This window comes from Notamacropus eugenii, chromosome 1 (assembly GCF_028372415.1).
Source record: "Notamacropus eugenii isolate mMacEug1 chromosome 1, mMacEug1.pri_v2, whole genome shotgun sequence".
Lineage (NCBI taxonomy): Eukaryota > Metazoa > Chordata > Mammalia > Diprotodontia > Macropodidae > Notamacropus > Notamacropus eugenii.
In genome coordinates this window covers 269570683-269584161 of record NC_092872.1, presented here as the reverse complement: position 1 = coordinate 269584161, position 13479 = coordinate 269570683, and the positions used below count along the sequence as shown (strand labels likewise).

General features: G+C 40.7%; 1 protein-coding gene across 16 annotated transcripts in view; it reads right to left on the bottom strand.

Moving 5' to 3' along the window:
* Window positions 1–13479, bottom strand: part of ANK3 (ankyrin 3) — a 715857-nt gene that overhangs the window by 121745 nt on the left and 580633 nt on the right. For 14 of the 16 annotated variants that reach the window (XM_072628881.1, XM_072628882.1, XM_072628896.1 and 11 more), the window contains 5 exons: window positions 13185–13283; window positions 12993–13091; window positions 11039–11134; window positions 1991–2063; window positions 1752–1814 (listed from right to left, as the gene is read on the bottom strand). In XM_072628881.1, coding sequence (XP_072484982.1) covers window positions 1752–1814; window positions 1991–2063; window positions 11039–11134; window positions 12993–13091; window positions 13185–13283 — 430 coding nt within the window. The remainder of the gene's footprint in view (window positions 1–1751; window positions 1815–1990; window positions 2064–11038; window positions 11135–12992; window positions 13092–13184; window positions 13284–13479) is intronic. The other 2 variants (XM_072628884.1, XM_072628891.1) reach the window with 1 other exon arrangement.

Sequence of the window (13479 nt, the reverse complement as noted above, 5' to 3'; positions counted from 1 at the left end):
TCACAACCACTTAGCACAACATTCTTGGAAAGCCCTTTGACTAGGAAATTCAAAATATCCCTTCTGAATACAATCATATTTACTACAACAGGCAGGTTTAGAGGTTGTTACTATATCCATTCAAACAGAGCATCTCATCATTGTGAAAGCTGCAATATATTGCTTTAAGCGGCAGTCAATTTCTAGGCCTTTGATATCATGTTATATTTCAAAATATCTTGAGAGAAAAGTCATTGTCAATACACCTGTTATACACATACACCACACATTTAGATACACATTTTTCTTCATTTGTCTTTGAGACTTGGAGATAAAAATATGCTTTCTTGATCATAATACTGAGGTAAGTAAAATTCTAGGGCAGCTGGATAAGGCTTTAAAATATAACATGATGGCACAAAGTCTTATTCTGAAAAATCAAAAGGATAAGGATTTTACCCATTCTATCCACTAGGAAGGACTATATGGTAGAAATTTTGGAAGGACAAAACACATAAGTCAAGGCTTTTTAGCATTACTTAGAGCAGCCTTCAGACAGGAACCATATTCTCCCTAGGGCCCAAGCAACTCTCTTAAGCACTTAGGGATGAGGCCTGGACTCTCCTAGGCATCCGAGACACCATAGAAATGCATTTAGAGAATGCTTTGACTTGGGCATCATTAAAGATGGAGCTCACAGATATGGGAGTGGATATATTTTTTCATTTCCTCTTCAAATAAAAACAAATTAAAGGAGGAACCAAACATGGAACCATTGAGGATTAAATAAAGACATTCAAATGACAAGAAACACTAGGACTGATCCAAAAGTAAATACCATACAGAGAGAAAAAAATCCCAACAAAGGGTGGCGGAGACAAGATAGACCATAGCTGTCGAGAGGCGGAAAGTTACCAGGTTAAAAGAAGACATGTTACACATTTTTTCATGATCAATATAGTTTAGCATTTTAGTGCAATGCCAACCTGTGCTTGTTATTTTAATGTTTGTTGTCAGTGATGAGATACATAAGCTTAGGGTTTACCTTTAAAAATGCGCTTCAGTAATTTCTTCCCCCTTTATTACCTTGTCATATGCTTGGCCTCTAATTCAGGTTAAAAGACAACAGCTCCTCTTAAATATAATACATTAGCAAACCAATTATTTATTTGTTGATCACATGTGCAAAATCATGATTTTAAAAGTGGCATTTTGTGATTTAAAAAATTTTTTTCAATAATGATTGCAAAACATACTTTCAAAGGGAATTTTTTTTTTCAGGTTAAGATTTCATAATTAGTTCAAATCAGATGTTCCAGAGCTCTCTTTACTGCTATGGAATAAGAAACAGAATGAAAAATAGAAGCCCCTCCCCCTTCCAGGCCATATCCCCTGTCCCCAGCTATTTGTTTATTTTTTCTCCTATGAAAATTGGTATTTTCCCCTTTGTTTGATTTTTAAATGAAAAGAAAACGTTAATGTTCTGCTTCAAAGCAGCAGCAACAGAAAGAATCCCCCCAATATTCTCCTTCAATACGACAAAAAAAGTTTCAGGGACATTTGATTCAAAGGTAGTAGGGGAGAGGGGAGGAGTAGGGGAAGGAAGGTTGTTAGCATTATCAAATGCATTCTAGTCATGATGCATAAATTAATGCTATCAAGAGCATTAGAAAAAGTTAGTTAGAGAGGGAGTTAAAATTTAAAGGCAAGAAAGAAAAGGGAAAAAAAGTGGGTGCTTAAATCCCACCAGGATAAAAAAAATGCACAAATACCTTCTTCAACATCTGATATATACTCGCCATCACTGAGCATTTCAGGGGTATTGGCTTTACGAACTGCATGATTTAAGTAAACAAGATAAGAATCTGAAAAATGGTCACTTTGGATAGGTCAACAACACATTTCATTGTTATCACAAGTCATTTTTTTTCTTTGCAAAGAAGTTAATCCGACAAACAAGATGTTGTAAGTAAAGCTTTGGTAAAGGATTAGATTGGCTTTTCTTCCATACCTTCATCATCCGACATATCGAGAACTTCATTCATCGTTTCTGGAACATTCAGTTTGTGCTTCTCTGTGACGGTCTATCAGAAGGGAGGAAAAGCAACAGTCACCTCCAGAGTAGCCAAACCAGACATCTCCATGAGGACATGCACTGCTGTGGAAGTGTGTCAGATACTGGCTAAAGACCCAAGGTCATTCTGATACAGATGGGCAAGGTGGCAGTGATGTGGGGTGTTCTTTTGGCCACAGAACTATGGTGAGAACTAGAAATGTGCTTGACTTTAGTAAATTACATGGAATCAAAAGTTCTCTTTTTGAGTACAAGCCAGTGGCTTTCTGGGTTTTTGGTTCAGAATTTGTAGGGAAAGGAAAACGTAAACAATTTGCTTACTGGGCAAGTCCAAGGACTCAATAGAGAGTGTTATTCTAAAACAGAAGTTTTTAACTTGGTGTCTCTGAGCTTGTTTTTAAATATACATATTACATATATATATTCTGCGTGTTCATCCTTCATTGCCAAAGAAGACCATGCCATCAGAGAAATGATGACATGACTTGCACTTGACTATGTTTTGAGTGAGGGAGGGCTGTGCAGCTCACCAGCCTCACTTCTCCTTCAGAGCCATCTGAATCCAGTGACCAAATATTCATCAGGGAGACTGGAGATGACCCAGAATGAAGCAATTGGGGTTAAGTGACTTGCCCAAGGTCACACAGCTAGTGAGTGTCAAGTGTCTGAGGTGAGATTTGAACTCAGGTCCTCCTGACTCCTGAACTTGCGCTCTATCCACTGTACCATCTAGCTGCCCCACATATTACATATATATATGTATATACATATATACACGCACATAAAAAGAACTGTATTTCAATATAATTATTTTCCTTTGTGATCCTATGTATTTAAAAACATTCTGAATAGTCCATAGTTTCACCAGATTCAAAGCGGTCCATGACTCAAAAGGTTAAACAAGTCTCTCCTAAAAGAAAGATTGCTAAAGAGAGAATTTTTCTTATATTATGTCATGCCAAGGGATCATGCCACTTAGAGCACCTGGCTTCTGGCAGTCTTTATTTAAGTATATTAAGGGTGTAGATAGGCACCAGGTAGGCAAAGAGCCTTTGGTTTCATTTCCTCCTGCCTACAGGTTTAATTCACTAGAAGGAAACCAATACCACATATTCAAACAATGGCTCGACAAGGATTTGTTAAGTCCCCGTTATATGCCAGGAACTGTCCTAGGTTCTGGAGATGCAAATACAAAAACTGAACAATCCCTACTCACATTCTGCAGGGAGCAGTGAATTGAGAGTTATACTTAGACTCAGAGAGACCTGGGTTCAAATCCTGCCTCTGACACTTTCCATCTATGTGAGCATGATCAAGTCACTTAACCTCTATCTCATTTTCCCTACCTACAAAACGAGGAAAATAATACCTGTGCTGCCTACCCCCACAGGATTGGTATGAGGCTCAAATGAGCTAATTTAGATAAGGTGTTATAGGAAGGTCAGGTTTTATATAGTTTTAAAATCTATGTTCACAATTTTCAATTCAATTCAACAAAGTGCTTTGTGTAAAGCTTTGTTTTTATGGGCGCTAAAAGATGTAATCTTTGTCTTCATCAATCAGCCAATAAGCATTTATGAAGCTCCTGTTGTGTGCCAGTCACTCATACAACTGATAGGTGTGTCAAAATGAGATGACAGTTAGAATATGATAAATGCCTAGGAGAGGTCTGACAAAGGGGCACAGATTATCTCTGCCCTCGAGTTATCCTCTGGGTCACGCTCTTTCTACCTACAGCTGAGATAATGAATGCATTTTTCCAGATCACTGACCCCTCTGAAATAGAGTCCAGAGGAAATGCCATATGGGGATTAGATCACTTAAGTATTGGTAACTCTCCCCTTGGCACTAATTTTCTAATATGGAAGCTGGTGAGTCACAGCATTTCTGAAGGTCCAGATCATTTGCTGCCATTACCAGCACTAGCGTTTCAATGGTTTAGCTTTTCATTTATACAAATTGGGCTCCTTTTTAAAATATCAAGACACTGAGGAACTAAATGGCACTAGACAAAGAGCGTTCCTAGTAAAACAAAATAACCTGGGACTGGATGTTAAGTACAGGAGGCTAGTACAACTTCTTTATTACCCAGCATGATGAACATGATTACAAGTAATGTGATCATCATACTTAATTAAAGCATCATCTGATGCCTCTGTTTAGCAAGTGATTCTAGGACCACATGTATCTTTGGCAGGTGAAGCAGACAGGAAACACAGCACAGGCTAAGGATCTTTTAGTATAAAACCCATCGATTCTTGAGTAAATTCCACAGTACAGTCTGATTTGCCAAATCCACATACCTCTTGATAGCTGCTTGCCAAATTTCGTAACTAGAGAAAAGGACTTTTTACTGATCCCCCCCCCCGCACTGCTACTTCCTCCCATTCCAATCTATCATATTTCACTAATTGTATACCTTTGTATTTATTAATTCTCTCCTGATTCTGTGTATGTTGTATGTGTGTTTGTTATCTTCTCCATTAATTAAAATGTAAGTAGATTTCAAGTTCTTTATTCTTATATCCCCAGTACCTAGCACCATAAGGGGCACCTAGTAGGCGCTTTTTGATTGATTTTATTGATAAAAGCACCATGAGTCCAGGACTGCTTTTTCTTTGTATCCCCAGTGTGTGGTACATAAATATTTGTTGATTGTTTAGGTTGCTGAAAAAACCCTGAGTCTGGTAAGCTTTTGTAGTGGGGAAGCTTGGGAAAGGACCCATTTAAAGGTCACCTTTTGCACTGGTGAGGCAACTGAGTTACGTTTCTCCCAGTTATGATCCCAGAGTCCCCTCAGGCTGACTCTAGTCTTTCTGGGAGCTGTGTAAGAAGTGAAAGGGTTGACAAGGAGGCCTCCTAATTTGAAATGAAACCTCAAGTATGATGAAGTAAGACTGAGTTGTAGTCTACTGCTAATGGAGTATGTGAGGAAGTAACAACTTTCTGTGATCCCCTTACTTTATCATCATGACTTAGCACAGTTTTTTAACAAATGCTTTCCCTCCCTCACTCAACAGTTGACTTTTATTTACTTATGTTAGTGCCTTTTGGTTTATTTATACCATGATAACTTTCTAATACCCTGTTCTACACAGAATCTTCCCTTGGAACAAAGGAAAACCATCCAACATAATGTCAAACTGAATAACTGACTTCCAGAGAGCAAAATTCATGGGGAAGGTGTAGAAAAGCAGTGAAAATATATAAATCTGCTCAGTATCATTAAAGATTAATATAACCGTGGGAAAATATAATTAAACTTGGAGAAGAGACGAAATTTGTGAGATTAGAATTTGTCAGCATTTTTTTAGGCCTTGACTACAAAGAGAACTTGGGTTTGGTGATCAAAGCATAACTGCTTCCATAATAATGAAGATCACTGAACATGTGGTACACTGTAAGGTATTACAAAGTACTTTCCACACATGATCTCAAACAAATGTTTTTGCTTCTCTCCCTCTTCTCCCTCCTTCCCTCTTTCTCTCTTCTCCCTCCCTCCTTTTCTCCTTCCTTCCCATTTGATGGTGCTAACCATCTCCTCCATCTGCATACTCTCTTTGTTTTGGGTTTTTCTGGCATTGATCATGACTGGTTCTCTTCCTGCCTATTGACTGATCCTTTTCAATTTCCACAATCTTATCTTGCATCTCCTGTCCCCTATATGTGGTAGCCTCTCTCTCTCTCTCTCTCTCTGTCTCTCCTCTCTCACTCTGTCTCTCTTTCTATCTCTCTGTCTCTTCCTTCCTCCCTCTTCTCTCCCTCCCTTGATGATCTTTCATGGATTCAGTCATTCAAGCAATAATTCTATCACCAATTGCATTGATTTTTTATCTTGCTACTTATCTCTGATGACTTTGGAAGAGAGGGTGAGGCTGACAACTTTATGCAACTCTTCCTCACCTAAACTGAATTCACACACCAAATCAGGACATGTTTTCAAAGATTAGCTTGAGAGGTCTCTGATGAATTCTTTCCACGAATAGAGATTGTGTCTGTCTTAGGTTTATACCCTTTGCCCAAACAAGAGTTCTTAACCTTTCTTGTGTCATGGACCTCCTTGGAAGTCTGCTGAAGTATACGGACCCCCCACACCCCCCACCCTGCCCTGGTGCCCAGAACAATGTTTGTTGCCTGCATTTGTAACTGAAGGAATGCTAAATCAGTTAAGAGATGATTAGTAAATAAAGATGGATTTTTCCCCCATCCAGATTCACAGAACTTCTGACATCTCTCCACGGACAACGGTCTTGGACTCTTGCTCCAAACTAAAGTAAAAGGCATACTGGTCACTGATGCCTCTTTCTGTTGTATTCTTATGTCAAATCCTATCTTCTGGGAACACCATCAGTTCATCTTCTTGGTCCAGAAAAAAAATCCCATTGATTCTCTTGATAACTGAGAGTGAAGTGGTCCAGCTACTATGTACACTGAACTACTTTTCGTCAGGGCACCTGAGTCAAGCAGACCTTTCTCCATCCCCTATGGTTCTTGAAGCAAATCTGCAGCTCCTTCCCATGGCATTGGCTTCTACATTTGCCTCCCAGATATCAAAAAAACATTGGGGTATTTCATGAGAGGTGACTCGGGAAAGATCATGAGGTAGAAACTGAAAGATATCCTGGTCTTTTATAAAATGAATGATGTCCTTGGGATCTGGTTCTATTTCTTTGATAATTCTGTTTTTTTCTGTCACATTTAAATAGGAGTTGTCCAAGGTCCACATCAGTGGACTGCAGTTCTCCACCATTTTTAGAGAGTTAACATTTTTTGGTTATTTAAATTCCATATATCTTTATCTAGCCCTCCTGAAAGTGCTATGTGGCATAACTTCCTTTTTCAAATGGAAGGGACTTCAAATTAACTTGAGAATTTTATTTCTTCCCTTGAGGGACAGGAAGATATCCTACGATATCACAGATCTGGTGTCAGAAGGGTTGAGGATTTATATATAATATGGTCATTTATAATGGTGCTCTACATTTTACAAAACACTCTGCCTATATCACTGGACAATAAAAGAAACATTGAGTCAGAAAACCCAGGTTTTTCCTCTGACACTAATCATGTAACTTTGGGTAATTTGCTTAATTTCCCTGAGCCTCAGTTTCCTCATCTGTTGAATGAGGGATTGAACTAAATAACTAGCCTCTGAGGTCTGTTTCACCTCAAGATCTATGGACCTATGGTCCTGTGGTCATTTGAGCCCTCACAATCCCCACCCCCCTCCAACAAGGTCAGTACTTTATGTCACAGTGCTCCTTTGGTTTAAGTTAGAGGACATTCCAGCCTAACCCTCTCATTTGACAGGTGAGGAACTTGATGTCCATCCAGGCGGACAAGTGACCTGTCCAAGGTCATGCTCATCTTTACAAATGAAGAAACTGAGATTGAGAAGAGAAAAGTTGTCACTTATGACTATATGGCTAATAAATGCTAGAAATGACATTTGAACCCAGGTCTAAGTCCACCTAGCCACCCACTAAGCTCTTTAATACCAAATAAACTTTTATGAATAACAGTGTTGTCTAGTAGAATGTCTATGACTAGGACTATATATGACAATTTTTCTCCCCAAATTTCAAAACCTTAATTAAATAAAGGTGATTGGTAGCATTTACTTATGCTACTCATTCTTTATTATGGCACATCAGATAGAACTTATAGCTGGAAGCCAGGAAGACCTAAGTTTACTTCCCACCTTAAATTCTTAACTATGTGACCCTGAGAAATTCACTCTGCCTCAGTTTTCTCATCTGTAAAATGGGAAGAATAATGGAACCTTCCTCTTTGGGCTGTTGTGAAGACCTAATGTTAAGATCTGTAAAGTGCTTTGCAAGCCCTCAGCTGTTAGCCACTACTTACATACATTTACAGACCAGAAATGTGTCTTTGACCCAACCCTTACCCCTTTAGACCAATGTCCTCTCAGAAGGCCACATATATCTATTACACCCAGTAACTGCGTCATTGTGAGCAGCCCAGGGCACTCACGTGTTGCTGGCCTCAGCCACCTGTCCAACAGACAATAATTACCCTTTGGTATTTGATGACTCAGCACGGGAGTCAGGCTGTCCAGAAAACCTGGGCTGAATTTGGCGGCTTTAGACCTTTGACCATGTCCTTTTCTCCAGGGCACTCTTTTGGCAATGAGAGATGGTTAATGAGTACTGATGACATACACTTGGATGTTAGGGTGTGAGTCTGGCTCATTCCCTTGTAAAACTTCTAGTGACAATATTGCAGAACCATTTGTACAGAGGAGAGGGCATTTAAAAAATGAAACCAATACAATGGTGTGTGTGTGTATGTGTGTGTGTGTGTGTGTGTGTGTGTGTGTGTGTGTATGAACATATTTCTCTCTCTCTCTCTCTTTCCCCCTTTCTCTTCTCCCTCCCTCTCTTCTTCATGCCCTCCTCCCTTCTCTCTGTCTCTCCCTTTCACTATCTCTGTCTCTTCTCTCTCTCCTTCTCTCCTTCCCTCCCTCTCTCCTTTCTTCCTTCCTTCTTTCTTTCCTTCCTTTCTTTTCTCTCTCTCTTTCTCTCTCAGTCTCTCTCCTCTCTCTCCCTCCTCCTTTCTCTGTGTCTGTCTCTCCCTTTCTGTCTCTCCTCTCTCTCTTCCTCTCCTTCCTTCTCTCCCTTCCACCTCTCTCTTTTGTTAAATTTTCATAAAAAGGCCAACACTGTACAAGGACAGAGTTGGGAGGAGGAGCCTGGGTGAGCAAGGTTAGTGTCTCTGGATCGTGGGGGGAAGGAAAGTGTAGGAACTCTGGGACCAGGTCATGAAAGGGCTTCAAAAGCCAGATAGGGCATTTTATATTTGGTCCTGGAGGTCATAGGGAGCTAATAAAGTTTGTGCTGGTGTGTTGGAGATGGCTGTCCCATCTCACAGAGCCGATTGTTAAATTTCAAATGAGAGCAGTTACACCTTGGAAAATGGCAAACATCAGAATCAGGGCTTGAGTCACTGCCTTCTTGATTGTCTAAACTTAAGAAACTGATGAAGAAAATGCAAATTAAACCTAAAAGTATGTTGTAAAATTTTTTGTGTATATGTGGGGTAGAGAGCTTGTTGTTAAACATTTACCAGAATATCCTTGAATGTGCATATGTTTTTTTTTGGGGGGGAGGTGACATGATGAGGGAAGGATGGGTAATGCCCTTTATCGATGCCAGGCTGCACCTACTTTTTAATTTAGAATCTTAGAGAATCAGTCACGAGGCTAAGAGATTTAGTGATTCTTGGGGTCAAAGACTGGGTATGTAAAAGAGACAGAACTTGAACTCAGGTATTCCTGACTCTGAGGCTAGCTATCTATTCCCTATGCCATTCTGCTCAACACCACAAAGTCAGAAATGTGTATGTAGATATGTATGTATGCATGCAAGTATGTATCCAATGAGTATAATATATGTAAATATACTTGTATACAGTTGTTTAGTCCTTGTTCAGTCCTGTCTGACTTTTCCTGACCCCATTTGGAGTTTTCTTGGCAAAGATTCCAGAATGGTTTGGCATTTCCTTTTCCAGCTCATTTTACAGATGAGGAAACTGAGGCAAACAGCATTCAATGACTTGTCTTAGCTAGTAAGTGTCTGAGTCAGGATTTGAACTCAGGTCCTCCTGTTTCCAGACCTAGCACTCTATCCACTGTGCCATCCACTGTGACATATATGGTCATGCATTTATATGCATAAATGTATATCAAACTGGATACTAGGTAATCTAAAGAATAATAATTAAAATCAGCCTGTAATGAGTCTCTTAGCAATCTGCATCAGTATTTCATCTCTCTCCCCTGAGTGTAGGGACAGGCCTCATTCAATGGGATGGTCTAGGTCCTAGGCCTGGCAGACTTCCCATTGGGACATTCATGCCAGTGCTTATCATGAATATCTAAGCCTTTCACCTCCCTGTCCTGTGACTGCCCAGGTCACAGCTCTACCCCTAGAAGGCACTTAATAAGTGTTTGCTGGATTTGAGTAAAGCTCTGATGGATCTCTAGAGGTCATGGGAGCCAGACGGCTGGCTGTCTCATGGAAGAGCATCATCTTTCTTCTTTTGGACCCAAAGGGCAAGTTGAGAAAGAGTGGGGAGAGGTACTGTGAGCAGACTTAGATCTGATGTAAAGGGAAACAAACCCAAATAAAACTTCTTAATAATCCAAACTAACCAGACAGTGTGGGCCCAGTGGAAAGAGCCCCAGCTCTAGGCTTGTAGATGTAGGTTCAAATTTTGCTTCTGCAGGTCCTTTCCAGCTCTGAATCTCTTGGGCAAGTCCCTTCATCTCCCTGAGTCTCAGTTTCCTGATCTATAAAATAAGGGGGTTTTACTACAGGGCATCTGAAGTCCTTTCTGGCTTTAAATCTATGATCCTCATAATAAGGAAGTAGTGAGTTTTCCATCTTAAAGTCAAAATGGAATGACCACTTGGTGTGTAGGTTGTAAAAGGGACCTAGTGCTTAGAACAGTCAATACCTGGTATATAGTAGGTGCTTAATAAATGCTTATTGCATGAGTGACTAGAAGTAGGGGGTCTCCTAGGTCTCTACCAATCCTGAGTTTCTGTGATTTTGTGAACGTTGCATCAGCTCTCTGTGATTTCTGCTTTCTAGAGTCTGGATGAGGCAGCTAGATGGCTCAGTGGATAGAGAACCAGGTGTGGAGTCAGGAAGACTCCTCTTCCTGAGATCAAATCTGGTCTCAGCCACTAGCTATATGACCCTGGGCAGATCATTTAAGTCTGCCTGCCTCAGTTTCCTCATATGTACAATGAACTGGAGAAGGAAATGCCAAACCACTCCAGTATCTTTGCCAAGAAAACCCCAAATGGGGTCAAGAAAAGTCAAACACAACTGAAAATGACTGAACAATAATGAATCTGGATGACAAGTCCATGGTCTATTTCATCAAGCTTTTGGAAGATGAAACAATATTAGTCAATGAACTCTGGAAGTACCATAAGGAAAACAGAATGATACTTACTATCGTAGTCGTGGTCTCTTCCGTCACTACCTTTAAGGTGTCAACCACGGAAATGTAGCCAAGCCTCTTAGCAATGGCCAGTGCCGTGTTTCCATTCTAGCAAGGGAAAAATATCAGGAAGGTGTTAGAGAAGAATCCCAACTTAATTTCACCAAAGCAAGTTTAGCTGCATGAGAGAGGCAGGCAGCAGATTTTGGAAGAAAGCGCCCTGGCTTAGTTAGAAGACCTGGTTTCCAGTTCCAGGCTCCTCCAATCACTGGCTGTGTGACTGGGGCTACTGCTGGACTTTAGATTCCTTATCTGTAAAGGGGGAATGATGATAATGTAATTATATGACCATTCTCAAAGGTTTGTTGGCATGACTCTGCATTTTACTAGTAGCTGCAAACTAACAAGTATGGTATTACTCATAATAGAGTGGCAGCATGGTAGATTGTCAGTCTCACAGTCAGGAAGGTGTGGGTTTGAGTCTTGTTGCCACATCCTGGCTGAGTGACTCTAGGTCACTTAACTTTCCAAGGCCCCCAGGTGACTCTCAAAGCCAACTCTAAATGGCTGAGGGAGTTTTCTTATCCGGAATTTACATCTACCAATGAAATCACAGATCTCATCTTTAAAAAATTAGTCAAAATGTTCCTTGTAATTATTGTATCACATTATTAAAATTATTATTGTAAATGTGGAATAAATCCTATTTCTACAACACTTTAAGCTTTATAAAGAAATTTCCTCTTGACTCTGTGAGGCAGATAATGCACTAATCATATGATAGCTAGCATTCATATAATGCTTTAAGATTTGAAAAAGAGCTTTTCAGATTATTTATTTTATATTAATAACAACCCAGGGAGATAGGGGCTATCATTATTTCCATTTTACAGAAAAGTAGACTGAGGTTGAAAAAGAAATATGTCTTCTTGATTGCTCCAGAGCTAGGAAGGGTCTGAGGTGGAATTTGGACTCCCCTCCCTGACTCCAGGTCTAGCACTCTATCTGCTGCACCATGGAGCTACCCCCATAGTGCAAGCACTGTCATCACTTTATTGAAATTCAGAAACTTATCCAGTGTCACACAGCTAGTGAATGCCAGTTAAAACCAAGAGCATTTTCCTCCCCCATTAGACACTCCTTGAGATCAGGAATTGTTTTTTATCTTTCTTTGTATCTGAGCTTCGCACAGTGATGGGCACATAGTGGGCATTTAACACATGCTTCTGGATTGTGTGATCATGATAGCTGCACCTTTTTCCCATGAGGCAGAATCGTCATTGTTATAAAAAAGCATCCAGTTAGAATCCTGACTTTTTGTAGTTATCCCGAAGGCAGAACTTTTCCAAAGGAGCTATACTACAAAGGTAAAATTTTTCCTGAAGGAATATTTAAGCAGCATTTTAGGATTTGTGCCCTCACTGGGAGAGCCCATTATGGATTTATGTTTTGCATAGTGCCACGTTTTCAAATACTTGCTAAAGACAGGCTCTGTACCTACTAAAAGGGCACCCAGCATGACTTGAAATCAGTGGGACAGATGGTGAAAATCCATCTTTTTCTTCCAGTTCTCTCTCCCCTCAATCCCTCCTCCCTCCCTTCCCTGCCCCCGTGGTATTTGTTACAACAATATCTGTACAGTGCAGGCCTGGACAGCTGTGCCAGGACTTCACAGACTTAACACTCTATATGAGCCTTCCACGTGAAACAAGGACACATGTTCTTCTCCCCTCACAGAGACATACACATCTCCCTAGTTGGTCATTCAGTCAGGTGCTCTTAGAGTTCAGGGACCTCATTTCTCTCTCTCTCTCTGTAATATGAAACTGCATTCTTTGACTCATCCCATGGATCAAGGGCTTTCTCCACTTCAGCTCATGAGAGGCACCAAAGCCACATATGTAAGAGATGGCCAACCCCCCTCCTGCCCCTTCACCAACCAGGGGTCCCTTCTACCTTCACTCACCACAGTGAGCTCATTGGGGGAAGCGTTGTTCTGCAGTAAGATGTTGATGATGTGGGTGTGGCCCTGCTGGGCTGCCTGGTGGAGGGGTGTGTACCCATTCTGCAGAAGGAATAAAAGAAGGAACACAGGTTGCCACTTGTCCTGCTGTGAAGTCAGTCAGTAGCTCAGAGGCAGGGGATGGTCCTCACTCACCTTCGTTTTGGCATTAACCTTCGCGAAGTGCTGGAGCAGAAAGTTAACGATTTTGATGTTCCCATAGTGGCAGCCCACATGGAGTGGCGTGTAGCCCATCTGTGACGGTAAAACATATACAGCAATCAGTGGCCACACAGAGAGGCCAATGGAGTACAGTGCTGGAATGTCTTTGTGGGCTTTTATAAATTGGCTTCTGAAAACCTCATTTTGGATTTGGGGACTAGAAGGGAGAGTATCTGGCATCTCTCCTGTGACCATCATCCCTGTGCAACCCCTGCATTCAGTGATTTGG